This window comes from Pararge aegeria, chromosome Z (genome assembly GCF_905163445.1).
Source record: "Pararge aegeria chromosome Z, ilParAegt1.1, whole genome shotgun sequence".
NCBI lineage: Eukaryota > Metazoa > Arthropoda > Insecta > Lepidoptera > Nymphalidae > Pararge > Pararge aegeria.
In genome coordinates, this window is record NC_053208.1 from 18,682,509 (window position 1) to 18,699,796 (window position 17,288).

The 17,288-nt window shown below is 35.1% G+C and overlaps 2 protein-coding genes across 7 annotated transcripts in view; both read right to left on the reverse strand.

Moving 5' to 3' along the window:
* Positions 1 to 12: 12 nt before the first annotated feature.
* Positions 13 to 12,323, reverse strand: LOC120636210 (D-3-phosphoglycerate dehydrogenase). 3 transcript variants are annotated; one of them, XM_039907573.1, is made up of 8 exons: positions 12,196 to 12,323; positions 11,105 to 11,246; positions 10,413 to 10,564; positions 9,268 to 9,487; positions 6,591 to 6,723; positions 4,324 to 4,439; positions 2,442 to 2,544; positions 13 to 1,096 (listed from the first exon to the last, which is right to left on the reverse strand). In XM_039907573.1, exons 2-8 carry the CDS (start codon positions 11,237 to 11,239, stop codon positions 969 to 971), a joined length of 987 nt encoding a protein of 328 aa, XP_039763507.1. In that variant the 5' UTR covers positions 11,240 to 11,246; positions 12,196 to 12,323; the 3' UTR covers positions 13 to 968. The 3 variants fall into 3 exon arrangements, with proteins under 3 accessions (XP_039763507.1, XP_039763505.1, XP_039763508.1); XM_039907571.1 differs by having other exon boundaries at positions 11,105 to 11,249; positions 12,196 to 12,313; XM_039907574.1 differs by lacking the exon at positions 12,196 to 12,323 and adding an exon at positions 11,460 to 11,529 and having other exon boundaries at positions 11,105 to 11,249.
* Positions 12,324 to 16,098: 3,775 nt separating this feature from the next.
* Positions 16,099 to 17,288, reverse strand: part of LOC120636573 (mucin-12-like) — a 37,726-nt gene continuing 36,536 nt past the window's right edge. For all 4 annotated transcript variants that reach the window (XM_039908111.1, XM_039908110.1, XM_039908108.1 and 1 more), the window contains 2 exons: positions 17,071 to 17,226; positions 16,099 to 16,771 (listed from right to left, as the gene is read on the reverse strand). In XM_039908111.1, the coding sequence (XP_039764045.1) occupies positions 16,559 to 16,771; positions 17,071 to 17,226 (369 nt within the window). In that variant the 3' untranslated portion in view covers positions 16,099 to 16,558. The remainder of the gene's footprint in view (positions 16,772 to 17,070; positions 17,227 to 17,288) is intronic.

A 17,288-nucleotide genomic window follows, 5' to 3' on the forward strand; every position in this document is an offset into this window, starting at 1 on the left:
AACGACTAATTTATGTTTTAATACTTTTTTATTTAGCAAAAAGTGAGAGTAGGTACTTATGTGCAGCTGAATTTTTAAGTAAGCAAGGTTCTTCAAGCTTTTATAAAACGATAACACCTATAAACTAAGTATATAAAAACATTGGTTACATTACTATGTTGTTTTCACAATGCATCCGAAATTCCGAACACACAGTATGGGTCATATAATGATGAGAATAATTAATTTTAATGAAAAACGGATATTCTACGATAATAATTTCATGCATGAATCCTGATCACAAGTTTAATGTCACGGCCGGCATGATAAATTCTGATTAGCCGGTTTCGTTTCACAAAAATTTGAATCGCGAGGTTTTAAGCTAGCGAGTAAACTGGAATCTGAATTCGTCAAATGCCTTCAACAAAAATGCGGGTAGTTTAATTCTGTCCGTGTCGTGACCACAATCCGTGCTTAGACTAATAATTAATAATAATTACGTATATGTAACCGTTTTCATACTAAAATCTGTAGATTAACCATTAAAAACTTAGTTAAAATCTTTAGTTATTGAACATGATATTATTAGATCAATACCGCGCATTCGTATGCACTGTGAAATTAATGTTTTCGAATCCCAGTGTTAACCTCTTAATACGTATTCAGACTGTACTGAAAATGCAACTTTATTAGCAATAGGTATAACAAAACGACACTTTGTGACAAACTTAAAGAATCATAACATAAAAAAAGTAACTTAAAAAAGCATTATAAACAAAAACTATTAAATATAAGCAGTCGCGCAGGTCACTTGCGTTTTGAGTTTCTTATAATTTATTTGTCTGTGAAAACGAAAAATGCGATGCGCGTCAAAATCATCCAGCGATTTTCGCAGTAGCAATTAAAAAAATCTTGTAATACTTAACATAGTATTATAAAAGATAACTTAAACTTATTTATAAGAATATCGCCCAGACTGGAATGACACACTAGGCTTTTTTCAAAATGCGTGTTACTTCTGCGAGGGGTGTTAGGTAGGTGCCAGGTTTGACCAGGTTCACAAGTTGCTCTGCGATCTCCTCTCCAACTCGGACTTGAGCTTCTTTTGTAGATGCACCTGAAAAGTTATGTTATCTAGAGTATGAGTTTCTTATCATTATGTTAGATTAAGTATGATATATTCTTATATTATGAAAATAATGAAAAGTTATCTATGTCAGAAGCACAGAATCGACTCTCCGAAAACACTTCACTTCACTTCATTACAAACAACTGCAAGCAAAAACTGCTCCAAACTTGCAACATTGCAGCTTTATTTGTCTATGCGTTATATATTGTCTAAATAATAATTACTACCATTATTTCTACCGATAAACGTCCACTGCTAGATATGGGGATAGAGATTTGCACAAACCTCGGTTTTGTACTGCAAATATATTCAACACATGTGTAATTCATTTGAAGATAAAAGGTGTCGCAATAAGTGTAAGAATTTTTAAGTTAATTGACGAGGAATCAGAGAGACAAATTAAAGTTATTTCTAAATAAAGAGGTATTTACATCCTCCATAACAATAATATGATCATAGGAAGGAGACAGATTATTAAAGAGAGTGTAAAGAAAAGTGTCAGGGCAGCAAATGCAGGGAATTTTTAAAAATAGCATCTCAAAGTTGTCATATTAGGAGGTTGACTTAGTAATTACTTTTTTAATACTTTAAATGTTGTTTACTTTAAATGGAATTTATTACTTTAAATGTTTATTTAAGTAATTAAAATACCACTTTCTTCAACGGTGAAAGAAAACAACGTGAGGAAACCTGCATGCCTGAGAGTTCTACATAACTTTCTCAAAGGTGTTTACACCAATCCGCACTAGGCCAGCGTGGTGGACAACGGCCTTAATCCCTTCTCATTGTGTGAGTAGATCTGTGCTCTGTAATGGGCCTTGTAGGTTGTTGGGCCAGTAATGGGTTGATGTGATGATGATGATGTGATAGGTAATGATGATGATGATGATGACTTAGAAAAAGAAATGTTGTATTTAAGGTAAATGCAGTTACCTCCTGCTTGTTTACGCGTTCTCACTATCATTCCGAATCATTGTCAAATTTAGAAGCGTGTAGAGGGAAGAATGAAGATTTTGTTTCAATGAGAAACCAGGATGCATTCAACCTACAAGTGACTAAAAGAAGCGGGAAAACCAGAAAAATGAGACGGAATACTCTGTTAGTTGGGGTTTATACCTTTAAATTAAGACTGTCCTTATTAATAGTCTTAGAGAAATTCGCAGGATGATAATAATATGGTTGTAATCCCCAACAAGCGCAGGCTTTTGACGCGATCCAGTTTTCGGGGGATGTTTTGTGAAATATTGGATGATTGATGATAATTTCATTGGGAAACTTTTTAGAATTTGTACGAAATCACTACAAACTGCTAAAATATTATAATTATATTTACCAAGATGCGGCGACGCTAATACATTAGGATGTTTGATAATTTCTAACGTCAATGGATCTGTGGGCGGTTCTTTTTCAAACACATCGAGAGCTGCACCGCCAACCTGAAAATTTTGTAAAGAGGTTTAGAAAACGTTACCAATTTACCGATATGGCTTGACAAATTGATACCTTTGTATTATAATTTATTATTTAATATTTAACTCTTTATTTGTAAACCACAATGAAGTTAGGAAAAAAAAAACAATAGAAATACAAAGACAAAAGTAGAATACAAAAGGCGGCCTTATCGCTTAGTAGCGATCTCTGCCAGGCAACCTTTGGATTAGGACAAGATGAGATATACTTAATTCATACTTAATTAATAAAAAAAAACAATCGTACAATGCATGGCATAGCTGGCTATGTTTGAGTGTTTGATGAAAGTTTACCATAGGATTATATTAGGATACCGTAGCGTAGTTGTGATCAATGAGTAGAGCATTGATCGCAATTATTGTAATTGGCTGAATTGATTGATTCTTACAAACATATCACATTTAGAGTTTGCCTATAAAAAGCGTGGCGGAGATCTACATTGATTGAATGATTTTTGATTTACATTGTCGCTGTAATTTTATGAAAATTAACCTCATTATTTATGTATTTTTTCAATATGAAACCAAACTGGCAGAGGTTCCTTTCACTATATCTTTTATCTGGCGAGTTTTAAGTTGTACGTACTACTAGGCACACCTGGTTTACGACATGAATTGCGTGTAGTACCTAGATGAATAAATTCAGATTCAGTTGGTAGGTCAGATCTATCATATTCAAAAGAGAAACCTCAATTTTTTACACAAACTACAATTAGAACATACAATTCTAGCTGCTATCAAGCACTGAAATTATATTGGCTACGACCTCTCGGAACGATTAATACTATCGTGTTACCGCAAAGCCGGCCGGCTTTGACCTATAATAGCAATACTTGTTCAATGCAATGTAATTATAAACCCGTTGAAATAGACATTGCACGCGATATCTAGAATATGGTTATTTCGAAAAATTCATGAGTCTCATGCATAATTATTCAGAGCTGCGTAAGTACCTATATGTCTAGACTCTTGCATTCCTACTAGTTTTGTAATACATAATAATCATGTAGACTGAAGATAATCACATTACGCTTTAAACTTGTATTTTACGTAGTGTCCTAAAGGTCTTCGCTTATTTATGAACTTAACACTCCTGTATAATTAATTAGTAGTATTGTTCTTAGCTATTTTTAATGAAAATCGTTCCAAGATGGCCGCCGTCACTAAAATGGCGGTTTACATATTTTTTTACAATATGGGTATCAAATGATTGTCTAGTAGAATACTAAACTAAGTATGATAAATTTCAAATCCAAGATGGCCACTAAATGACGAATAACATTTTTTTTCACAACTTAATGTGGGTATGAAATGAAAGGGCTTGACTAGATGATGATACGATATTAAAATTCGAGGGTTTCTAAATTAAAAGTTTATATATTTTCAATTATTGGTTGACTGATTCACCGGCTCGGCATTAACTATTACTCGTACCAAATATAGCGCGTTTTAAGCGCAATGAAGACGAGTCGGAAAGGCGTATACAACGAGTTGGTAACGTCGATGTCGACAAGGCTTTGGTTTGTTCGAAGTGTAGACACGAGTTGCCGACTCGTCGATTATTATTACTGTTTTTACTTCCATGCTCTAATTTTGTAAAAAAACTCTCGTAATCTGACGTTAAACTTTCGTAAACTCCACTAGTTGGTATTGAGTCGGTATGGTATGTGAAGGTCTTGAAATCCTACGAACCAAAATTTCGGTTTCAATTTCTAGCTTTCAATGTGAAGGTTGTACCCATATTACCTGTCCAGATTGCAGTGCGTCTAGTAAATCACGCTCTTGAATTAGGCCGCCTCTGCCTACATTAATGATTTTCACGCCTTTTTTGCATTGCTTCAAGACCTTAGCGTCGACAAAGTCTAGAAAAAAAATTCTCATTGTTATTATCTGCACGATCTTGTTATATTAATTTACCTATTACCTATTACGTTTATATCATAACTAGTTTTAATGTATTTTTATCTTAAATACACGTTTTTAAGTTTTGTTTTCTTAAATCCAGTTAGGCTTCCCATTTTATAAAATCCTATGACAAAAACATCCTGTATACATCTCCAGGATAAATAGGTAATGTCAAACAAAAAAAAAAAGCGTGTAAAAAAAAAAACAAAAGTGTATCTGTTTGTTTATTTAGCTGTTTTTTTTAGAGTCCTAGGTATTCATATTGCAAATGCACTTGCATTTGCAATATGAATACCTAGGTATCTTATTGTGTTATTATTTTATTTATATACTGACTATTTAAATGATTTTCAGTCATTGAAGGTAACTTCAGTCGCAAAATAATATTGTAATGCACTTAGCAACAATAGCGGGTAATAACCTAGGTCCTCTAGGTTATTTTTATGTGTTACTAAGTATTTAAATTTTCAAGTACAATTATTAAAAAATTTGGAAAATCCAAAAGTGCACGCCTCATAATCTCATTTTTTTCACAATAAAAATGATTTTTTTTTAACTGAAACTTTCAATGCTCATTACAAATTTTTTTTTCATATTAATTATTATTCATTTTTTGTAAACAAGACGGGAATGTCATAATGATTGCACATTGAAAGTTACAATTAATATTAGCTAGAATAATTACATGGAAATTTAACGACAGTGAATTGAACGCTCATATTAACTAAGAAATTATGTCGTGTGTTACTTTAGTTAATTAAAAAAAAAATATTCGGATACGATCGTTTTTTCGACCAATTTTGATGCCACATACACCCGTCCATACACGGACGTCCAGAAAAGATTATGTTTAATGTTATTATTTACTATGTTAAACAAAAAAAATGTTATTGAAATGTATTTTATGTGCCTGACAAATTATTAGACTTGATATTAGTGTACTCAAATTAACCTGTAAGTGCAATATAAATAACAAAAAATCAATTTCAGTTTCGAGAAGACTGCTTTTTTTGAAATGTCGAGAGTAGAGCACAACCTCAACGCTTCGCTTATGAGGCGTGCAATTTAATATCTATCTTTATAATAAAGATTTGATTCCCTTGACAGCAGATATACTAGTAGATTAGAGTAGAGTTTATTACATTTGGAAAATATTTATTTGTGACATCACATATTCAATTTTGGAACGTATTACTTATCTATTCATACTTGTAGATATAATTTCTTAAAATTTCCACGCAGGCTATCTTTAGCGTTGGTTACAACAAACATTTATTAGATAATGCAATCCCTTAGCGACCAAAATAGCTATAATAAAAGATAAGGATGAAATAAAACAATTCCTAATCAATTTATTAGTATACGTGTAAAAAGATTTACTTCCATATTTTAGTAAGTATTTACTGTCCCGTTGGACCAGTGGTAACCATGTTCCACTTAGGATTATAAGTCTTGGGTTCAATACCCGGATAGGGCCAATATTTATAAGACATTCGGTTTATCTGACAAGAAATTCTCAGGAACAGCCCAGGTTGGAAATAGCGTTGGACATCCCCCTACCTAGGAGAGCACGTTAAACAGTCGTTCTCGTATATTATCATTAAAGTCACATTTACATTACGAAATAATTGGTATACCAACCCATATTGGAGCAGCAGGGTGGGTCAGAACTTTAGATGCCTCTGGCCTATATATCTATATATAAAGGGGAGGCCTGTACTCACCGGGACATTATTAAGATGTTGATGTCACTAGGGCAGTATAAGAAAGCTTTTGAAAAGATTTCTTTACGGTAAGTATATTCCACTACAAGGTTAAAGTTAGCCCTTGACTGCAATCTCACCTGGTGGTAATGGACGAAGCAGTCAGATGATAACAGACTAACCTGTTAGGGGTTGGCAGTTATATTATCCCTACGGTTCCTTTGCGGCATCGTACCAGAACGATGATACCACGACCGAAGTCTCCCACCAGATTCGATTAGAAAATTCAAAAATATTTACAAACTGCCCTTGCCGGGTATCGATCCTTTGTCCTCACACTTAAATCCACAACACTCAACGCTGCGCCACGGATGTGCATAAAACTAGTACACAAAATAGACTTACTGCGAGTTGAATCATTGAGTGGCATATGAAGGGTTATGTAATCAGCGAGGGGCCACATCTCGTTAAGCTCCATGCGGACACCATAGTCCTCTCCATATGCATCGACTGGTACGTACGGGTCATAGCTGAGAACCTGTTAGAATTATATATTTTTTTATAATCATAGGTGAAGCAGATGCTCCACGGTAAGTGGCAACCATCACCTATAGCAGGGCATGCAAGCAACTGGTCCTGCAACGTGCTGCCCTGTGCCCATCAACCTGAGGGTACCCTACGGGTTATAAGCGTCATTTGCCTGTTATTACACCGGCTACCATGCCGGCCAGACTGAACACAGCATTAGAACAATGCTGCAGAAAAAAATATATACAAACTAAGAAATTACACACATTGCCCTTAATTAAACGTTGCTAGTGTTATGGGTACCAAGATGGCTGATGAATATTTTTTTATGAACAATATAAATAAACACTAATTATTTACAGATATACTCTGAAAAACATTCAATTCATCACACAATCATTTTCCCATTGTGCGAAACCAACCTATGGGTTCCAAAAGCAGGGTTGCTGCCCACTGCGCCAATCGGCCGTCAAAATAAGCATGGTACTACTGCCATGCTTATTTTGACCGGACGAAAAGCTATAAAACTCCAAAAAATGGTTTTAGAATGCCGGATTGACCTTAAAAATACTGCCATATATTTTATTAATCATAGTTACTTAGTTATATCATTCGAACATTGAATGCATTGTGACTCTATGATATTATATTATATTCTAATCGTTATACCCAACAATAATTTGACACGTCGTAAAATACAGTTGTCCTAATGAGGTTAAATGTACCTTCTTACGTCACAAAATGCTTTTCGTGTTTAGTTAAGATTTATAAGCCGTTAAAAAAACAAGAGCTGAGTACATTAATCAATTTTTGTATTAATAATTAGTGTTAAAATAGGCGACACAGATGGCTTTGTGCGTAATTAACAGTCAGTAAGTTATAAATATTTTATTCGCATCTGCAAGAACAATGTATTTTTTCGACTTGAAGCACTGAAAGATTTTAACAGTCGCTGGTTTCCGTGCGTCCATTGTTTCAGTGTGGATTGATTCGCATGCAAAACATAAAAATCTTAGATAAATTGTGGAATCTACTTATATTTCTTTATTTACCTACAACAAGCAAATTGAGTTATTTATAAAAATACTTTCGCATCTAGGAACTCACGTGTTCTGTCGTTTTTTTATCTAAAAACCGACCAAGAACTCCTGCGTCCTTTTATCATAAGCTACTGCGTTCTTATCGGTCAAAGCGAGAGCCGTTAGTGAGGTATAGTAACTACAAGCAACGGTAATGCACGGAATCAACAAATTTTTGAGTTATTAATTTTAACTTTACTTGAGATATAATCTTTTACGGTAACTGAATATATAGTCAATAAAACATGTAAACTGCCTAAGTGTAAAGCCAAACCAAGGCGTTGAACACGTCGTGATGCTTCCATCAAGGTAGAGTTATCAAATTGGTCGCTTTAGGGCGCAAACTAACACACAAGCGCAGACGCAAGTTGCGTTACGCTTACATTTGGTCAATATTGAAATTTTTCAAAAAAGGAAATGTAAAAGGAACGAACTTGCTTTAAAAAAAGCTGGCAGGAGCCCGCTAAATCAATAAGAGCGCAGGGGAATAATAAATCGCGTAGCAATATATTTTAACTAGTAGTGTGATAAAAATAAGCGACCGAACATTTACATCAACCAGATCTGAATTTAGTTGATATTTAAATCATGAATTCTTAACCCAACCAAGAAATGACTCCGGGGCTCTCCCCCTAGAACAGCGCATATCGTGACCACAGAATTAGGAACATACAGAAACCGTGGACACGTTTCACGAACAGGACGGTTAGCAGTGGACACTAATTATTTTACCTCTAATGCCTTAAACGAGAACTATAAAATTGGGAAAATGGGAAAAGTTTGTGAGCTAGCATCATCCCGCGGGTGAGGAGTGAGACGTGCGAGGGGTGTTTTCACTGTTTTTGGACATCATGCACTGCTTACAATAATGGCTGAATGAGGGTTCTGTATGTCTACAAATCTGTGATCGTAACATACAAGAAAATGATTGCAGTTATCACCATCATCTCACCACAATGGAGAATTTGTATGTACACTTTAAAAGCGATACCTGTAACACTTAATTTTTCTTATTTTGATGACACTAACATGAGCTAACTTGCAGTTAGTTAGTCTAGTTAACTCACCAGATGGTAAGTGATTATGTAGCCTAGCGGGCTAACCTGTTATGAAGTATGGCAGTTGTATTAACAAATACGCCTAATCGGTTCATATTCGACATCGTACCGGAACGCTAAATCGTTTAACAGCACGTCTTCGTCGGTAGGGTGATAACTCGCTACGACCGAAAAATTCATATATGTATTAAACATTCTCATATTGCCCCTATCGGGAACAGAGCTTACCGCTGCGCCAGGGAGGAAGCCTCAGGCACTCGTATTTTGAAAAACGTCTTCCAAGCATGCGCGAAGTGTTGCTATGTTTATAGGTTGGTTTTCGGCCTACTACATCAGGTGCGTTATCTAATTGGTACGTCAATTATTACTATTTTATAATTAAAACTATGACTTTGACATTTAGAAGCTATAACGAACCTTCATTCCGAATGCGTTCATACGGACTGCAACTTCCCTGCCAACGCGACCCAGTCCAAGAACAGCTAAGGTCTTGCCAAACACCTCAGTGCCCGTGTATTGAGCGCGCTCCCATCGGCCATCTTTTAAAGCGGCAGCAGCTGGAACGATGTGTCGCGCCAGCGCCAAAGTGAGACCGCAAGTCAATTCGCAAGCACTCAAGGCGTTGGCACCTGGCGCACTAGAAATTATAAAAAACGTGCTTTTAATGAGAACATTTGTAATAAAATTATGAGTTTGCATGCATTACTTTGCATTCCGAACATTCGAGAACAGATGAATCATCGTATAAAGATAACGCTAAATAATCCCTATTATATTAATTATACCACCCAGCCATCCATCTTTCATGATTTCATTACTTATATTTGTTTTAAATAGAATTACTCTGAATGCTTTCGGAAACAAAAAAAAAAACTGAAATTACGTGATTTTTTAAAATAATAATATTTTAATCACGTTTTTATTATTTTACGATTCAAATCGTATAAGTAAATATTATTTACCTACACGCAAGTTTGATAAGAGTGCATTGACTGCGTTACGAGAAGGTCAAATGCTTACCTACAAATCTTATCAGCACTGTTACAATTTAAATGGAAGTCAGGAATAAGTGTCACAAAGATTGAAGCAAATTACGTAAAACCTGACGAAATAGTGGGTGGGTAGGACATATAATTTGTATCAAAGTAAGTAACAGATAAAATTTTAAGAAATAAGAAGAGAGTTTCGAAATGAAATCATTTTCTAAAGATCCTACTTACTCGAGATGGTTGAGGTTCAAGTAACACTGCGCCGAATTCGAATACCCAGTTACCAACAGTACAGGCGGAGAGAGACGGATAGAACAAATCTATAGACCAATACCTATAATAAAATCTTAGACTACTCGTGTCTGTACGTTAAAGATTTTTGCAAGATTTCGTGAAGATCTGGTCAATATTATTGTTGATAGAGGAAAAAAGTTCTCTGACAGCTGCCAGGCATGAACACTAATCGTTTTGAAACCCAAACAAACGTAGACGAAGTCGGGTCCTACAGCTAATTATAACTATTCGGCTTAAAGACTGTGGCAGTTGTAAAATATTTGAATTAGAAAATCTTACTTGATAACTCCAATTCCCTTTGCTCCAGCAGCTTCAACGTCGATATTGTCGACACCGGCGCCTGCACGTCCTACAACCTTCAGTTTAGTGCCTGCCTCCAAAACTTCCTTAGTCACTTGGGACGCAGACCTCACTACTAAAGCCTCGTGATTCTACAAATAGGACAATAATTTAGAAATTACTTTTAGCGTAAATACTGACCGAGAGAAGCGGTTGACAAGTATTGTTGGAAAGCAAGGCGTGCAGTGTGGTGACGGCAAATCAGAATAATGTTGTCGTACGAGGCGACTAAGGGAAAATAACGGAGAACGGACATCAGCGTCCTCTATGCTACCAGTATCATCTACTGCGATCACCAACCCGTCTGCCCAGCGTGGTGATTATGGGCAAATCCTTCTGTACCTGTACAGGCTATCGATGATGATGTTTTGATGAAATTTGGGCCAGGGCATTCTATAGCCAAGTAGCTAGGTAGTTTGTCCTAAGGTCTATTACAAAAACAAACTTCATCTAAAACCTAAACTTTTGTATGTATACACCAATAGTATTTCCAATATAATATTATTATTATTATTTATATCATGAGTGGATTAACATCGTTAAAAGGAAAAGATTTTTCCTTACAACGAGGCCTTAGTTTGTACTTATGTCATATTATGTGATATAGCACTATTAAGGTATTTTTCACTTACAGGAATTTCCTTTAATAGCTCCTCTTTGGTTATCTTCGCCTTTGTAGTTACTTTGATGTTATGTGAGTTTAGAATCTCTGCGCATCTGGGACCTACACCATCTACTACCAGGACAGACTTGATTTCGAGACCCATCTTTTAGCTGCTAAAAAATAAAATCGAAATATTGTGACGCCTTCATTAGTTTTATGTTTCCATTGATCACCTTAACATTTCGAGCACGTGCCTACCTAGACCTCCCTTTTGTTTAAAATAATCAGTTATTTTAAACAATAGGTAGGATTAACAAACTTAGTTTATTGGGCGTTGGTAATTATCTAAATCTATATTTATTATACTTAAATTTAACACTAACAAACTGAAAGGAGAAAAAGCTAAAATTCTTTAGCAAAACTGGCTTTAAAAGTAAAAAATAAGTGACTGGTTCACGTGTCGTGTATCTATTTTACATTGTACGATCACTTCTCGTTAACATGCCTTTTTCGAGGGTAGTAATTAATAACTACCTCAGCACTTCCCAGCTTTTTCCAGTAGTTAGGCAAACTTCGAGAACATTCCCTATTATATAGCAAAAAATACTTAAATGTGCAATGAAAAAAGTTATATCAAAGGAATAACTTGCACCTTATTTGAGAGTTTATTGAAAATTAAAAAAAAGTATTGAGAATTGTACTAAAAATGCACTTAGTTTTTAATTATTATTGAAGAGAATGAAACGAAATGAATCCAATCAAAGTTCGCCTTAAGAAGTATTTCCACTTTATTCATCATTCTATACTTTTATAATTCCAACTATAGAAAAAATTGGACCTCCCATATCTAATCGTTATTGGCTATTCATTAAATATTCTATATAAATATAAATTAGACACAGAAGGAAAATTGTTATTGAATGTTGGTTAAAACTGAGCGGTAAATTGGTAATTCATGTAAATCACTGCCACCGGCGTGCTTGAATATTCAATTCATAACCAATCTAAACAAGATATTGTTCTGCTATCGAAAAGAACTTTCAAAGTAAGGAAATAAATAGCATCAGAGTGAAAGAAACATTCAATGGACGACAAGGTGCTAAAGAAAGATGTACTCACGAAAATATTTGAATACTAGGCAGTAGCAATGTGCAAAACGTCTCGCGGTGCGTTAGCGACTGAGTTCCGACCGGCGGGACAGTATGGATAACGGATACGGAGCGAAGTAGTCAGGCAACTTAAATTATCTCGTAGACGTTGCGAGTATTTGAACCCATCAAGAGAAGGTTTGTCCGTGCGCAAAGAGTAGCTAAAACACACGGCTCGTGTGAGTATATTGAGCGTTTCCTTACATCATCTTTATCACGACATGATTATGTATCTATAATTTCGTCGTATACTATATTTATCTTTATTACGATCATGATATTTACATTTACGCCATTACTTTTGTTTTCACTTGACGAATAACTATTTGCTCCTTTTTAGGGTTACTTATATTACAACGAAGAACGGAACTCGTGGTTGTCTGTATGTATGTCTATCTGTAGTAAACCACCGGCTAGCCTATGCCGGCTTCGACTTTCAGTCCGAATGAAAAACCGAACAGTATTGCAACTTTATTTTAACCGAAACGGGCCCCTTATTTTAATGTGACGTTACTGAGCTCACATATCATGTTTCTTTTGCAAAATATGAAAAGGTAAGTTTTTCTTTAAATTCGAATCACTTAAAAATAATATAAAATAAAAATAAATCATGCTTAGAGCTGAACTTAAAATAGAAAAGAATGGACGTCCACAGCTGGACATAGGTTTTAGGTAGGTAGGGAGTTACATATGCCACGGTCTTGAGCCGCTTGGGTTCAGCAGCTCCCTGCAACTCGTTTTATGTCACCTGCCCAAATGGTCGGGGATCTACCAACGTAGCGTTTATCGGTGTGAGGTCACCATTGAAGCATCTTGACGTAATATCATGTTAGGAATATTAATATATGGTGGATAAAGATAGTGTTTTTGTGACCGTGTCTCCAATCAGAGTCTAATATGTGCAATTCAATCGAATCTTCTTTATCACAATCAATAAACATCTTTAAAACATCCATCCATTCATCTTTATCCCTCTGAAAGGATTTCAGTTGATTTAATGATGAAGACGTAAGTTAAGTTAAAGTAAATTAACTTCGATGATGAAGAAAGTTTCAAAGTGAAAAATAAAGTCATTAGAAATAAGCCATAATCCATGGCAAGAAGATTTAGTTATAAAATAATTAAGTAGTAAGTAGGTTTTGTTATGAGGTGTACAAATAATAAGATAACCAAACAAATTCTTTTCAAAAAAGTTTTCTTGCAAGATACAGAATTAGTTGTCGAGGTTATTTAACTCGCGCTTGGCTGACTTTTTTATCATTAATTCTGCACACGATATATTATTGAAATTGCTTCATAGATATCACTTTATTTCCACGACTAGTATCAATTTATAATCATTAGGTATCAAGGTAAATTGGGAATGTTACTGTAAATATGACTTAGAATAGTACCAGTAAGAACTTTTAAAGATATTCATCTTTATAAGTTAAAGATGAGGAGGTAAAGTAATGTTTTTTTAAAGATGGACCTTGAAAATTTCACAAATTAAATTTTTTATAGCAACTCAAAGCATTAATAAAAATAGATCTATTAGGTACGTTAAGTATAACAACGGCAATTTCGTACGACTCATTCGCACCTATTCATTTCATATATTACTATCTAAGCCTATTTTAGGGTATTATATAAATTTCAACGAGGCAGGCATTATACAGAAACAATTATTTAATTATAATTTATAAAAAGGGGAAGAAAAAAGGTTTTGGAGCGAGCGTGACATAAATTCTATTTTTTCAAAGTTAAATACGTTGGTTTTCTAGGAATTATTTTTACAATGGTTTTATTACATGTTTAAAAATAATAGAATTGATATTATATATTTGTCTTCTGCGAAGTATCCGTATGCAGCATCCGCGATTAGCTGATAGGTACAATACAAACTCGATTCGATAACAAAACAAGTGCGTTGTTATGTTGTTTGTTTGACCCAGTCTGGTGTAATTTTCTTATGTCATAATTTATTATGCCTAAGTGGGCCTAACAAAAAATAATCATGGACAACGCATATTATAATCAACATAATTATCTATACCATTACCGGCCTACTACAGTACACGGGTCTCCTCAATGATAATGGTTTAAGTCGTAGTCAACCAGTGCGAATTGGTAGACTTTCACGCCATCGAGAACATTGTGAAGAACTGTCATGTTTGTAAGTTAGACAATATTATGAGTTAGATGTTATAGATTGGAACGTAAATAGCACTGAATAGTAAGAGGTTGGTGTGCTCATCCAGTATGATAAAAAAAAATATTTTAAGCCCAACTTTTACTGACCTTTTGAACACTTTGATGATAAAAGTAAAGGTTTTTTAGTTGTCCTATCAAACTATTATAGTTTTAGAACTAATAAATAATTGTTATAAAGTTTAATGTTCCTATTGTTGACGATGGGGTGGACATGCAGGCTTTCCATTCAAGTTCCAAAAGTAGTCGGTCCCGGTTTTTATGCGTTATATGCATGTTCAAAATATGAAGTTTTGGTGCTTCTAATTTTACCTTTTTTTTGTTTTTGGCGTGGTGAAAAAGCTTTTTTGCTACCTCCGATTCTTGGGCAGGACGAAGGTTAGGTGGGACTCCCCCCAATAAAGGGGGTTTACCTAAACTAAAAACCACCACGGCATGTCCCTCTTGTTGGCTTTGTTAGACGCTCCGAAAACCCGTTGTATACCTCCCGGATCGGTTGGGGTCGTTGGTAGACACCAACGACCCCAACCGATTGTTGGGCCTCCCACGCTAACGAGTAGGGGATCAGGACAGCTTGAACCGATTTATATACAACAGCCCGACCTCAAAATTGATGATGAAAAAATAAAATAATTCAGTTTCTTACATCTAGATCATTTAGGTAAGTTATAAATAAAGGGGGAAAACCTCAAGCCGGAAAACAACATCAGAACATTAAACGTCACACACGCTATGCACCATGATGTGCTTAGTTAGGATGAAAAAAAAACAAATGGACAAACGTTATCTTATTGTTTATTTTATTATCACACTTACGAAAGATACAAAACATATCACGATGGCACTAACTATCAGTGCTTCAGCAGACGTTTCTAGTGAAATCGATGATTGTTGGAACGATTCAGTAACAACATTCTCACTTAAGCCCTACAACATTTTGACCACTTAATATAATAAATAAAGATAATTGAGTATATAATATCGTCGATGTTTTAAATATTTCTATCGAGACAAATATGTAACTAAAAAATCAATTTTAGATATCTACTGATTTCTAGTAGATAAAAACACGCAAAATTTAGGTACCTAAGTATTTATTGCAACTTTTAATATGGTACAACAAAGCATTGTTTAATGTAAGGTAATGAGTGATTTGGTTTATGGCGTAAATATAATAATGGCATGTTTATTTTTGAAATTATCTATATCATAAATAAGTAGATTTCGAACCGCCTGGTGAAGTGTAATAGCACCGATGCTTGTCATCCGATCGTCATTACTATCATTATTCACTATTTTAAGGAACTAGTCGACGCTTATAGATGAGATATTCGGCTTCTCTATAACATGAGTGAAAAGCATTCTTAGTAAAGTTTTACAGCGTCCCTAGTCTTAGGGCGTACTTTGGCGATTAGGATATGTCCACTATAATGGAGTTCGATGGTTAGTAATTTGGTTTATGAGTTTAAAAATGCCAAGCGATTGGCTCTTTTCCAAAATCAACCTCTGAATACACACCTACTTGTAACATAATTAACCTCTAATATGTACATAATGAAAATTATTAAAATTATTGAAAAAAGTTCTTTAAAAAAATGGTTAGGTGTCGAGGACACTAAAAAACAGTTTAAAAATTAAGATACTTTAAATCTAATTACATATAAGATACCATACAACTAGCAATTATAAAAAAGTGAGAATTAGAATAATCTCTAAGCAGTTTGGGGAATAATTTGACTAATATGACGAGCGCTAATTGTTGCACCGAGAAATAAAAACGTACAGGGAAGCATTTTGAAGAAATCCTTTACAATTTCTAAAATTTAAAGCAACTTAAAAGCAACTCTGTGACATAAGTATTGATGTAATTATAACTACTACTTATTTTGAATGATGAATAGATAGTATTAATATTTTTCTCGGTGAGCGACGCCATAGAATAATGCTAAAGTTACATTACGACACCTGAATAATAGGGCTAATTTGAATCGTATGTGCTACATAACAAAAATAGGAGTATGAGCTCAAAAATAACTACACGAGTTTAACGAGTTACAACTTTGAAGGTGTAAAAATTACAATAAACGGGTACAGTTGTGTCGTAATTTAACTCTAGTATACGGAGGGGTTTGATTGTGATGTTATTAAGGTGTTCTCGCGCCTCGGACGGGGCGAGCTGGCCGGCCACCTATCCCAGCAGCGCGTCTTCTTGCGATGAGGGCATCAAGGCCTCGTAATGGAGGAGCAGGTGTCGTCTCCGCTGGAACAGCCTCTGTTTCAGCCTCAACCTCGCTCTTCTCTGCACTAGTGCTCTCTTCTGAAGACTCTGTTGACTTCTTAGGCGCTTCTGTCGTAGCCTAGGAAAGACGAATCATATTGTCATATAAAGTCACTGAAAGGAATTTAATATTAAAGCTGAATATACATCTGGACGTTGGCACACGGAGTACCAACCGACGTATTCTTTGTTTGGTAGACGGAAGAATAACCTATTCAACATTACATTTTACATCGTGGAAGTCAATAATTAGATACTATCAATTGAAGACGGCAAAAAGGATCCAAGCAATAACTTATGAACAAAATTATAAAGTCTTATACCTTTTTCATTTAAATAAGGATTCAGAGTATGGGAATTTAAAGGGAGAATAAATACCTCAGTAGAAGGAAGTCGTTTCTTCAGAAGTGGGTTGGGTCGACGCGCAGGTGGTGTGACGGCGACACGTGGTTTTGGAGAAGGTGACACCTGCAGCCGGTTGCGAAGTTTCAGCACTCCGCGGGGTTGTTCAGGTGCTGGAGTTGGCACTGATCCCTGTAAGAATATCAAAGTCGAAATAATGAAAAAAATATTTGTCATTGCCCGAATTAATTGAC

Excerpts from the sequence above, each read along its gene's own strand:
- LOC120636210 (XM_039907573.1), bottom strand. The coding sequence starts at position 11,239 with ATGGGTCTCGAAATCAAGTCTGTCCTGGTAGTAGATGGTGTAGGTCCC. Across the intron at positions 2,545-4,323 it reads ACGCACTGCAATCTGGACAG|GTTGGCGGTGCAGCTCTCGA; the intron begins GTAATATGGGTA and ends CAAAATTTTCAG. Across the intron at positions 1,097-2,441 it reads ATTAGCGTCGCCGCATCTTG|GTGCATCTACAAAAGAAGCT; the intron begins GTAAATATAATT and ends ATAACTTTTCAG.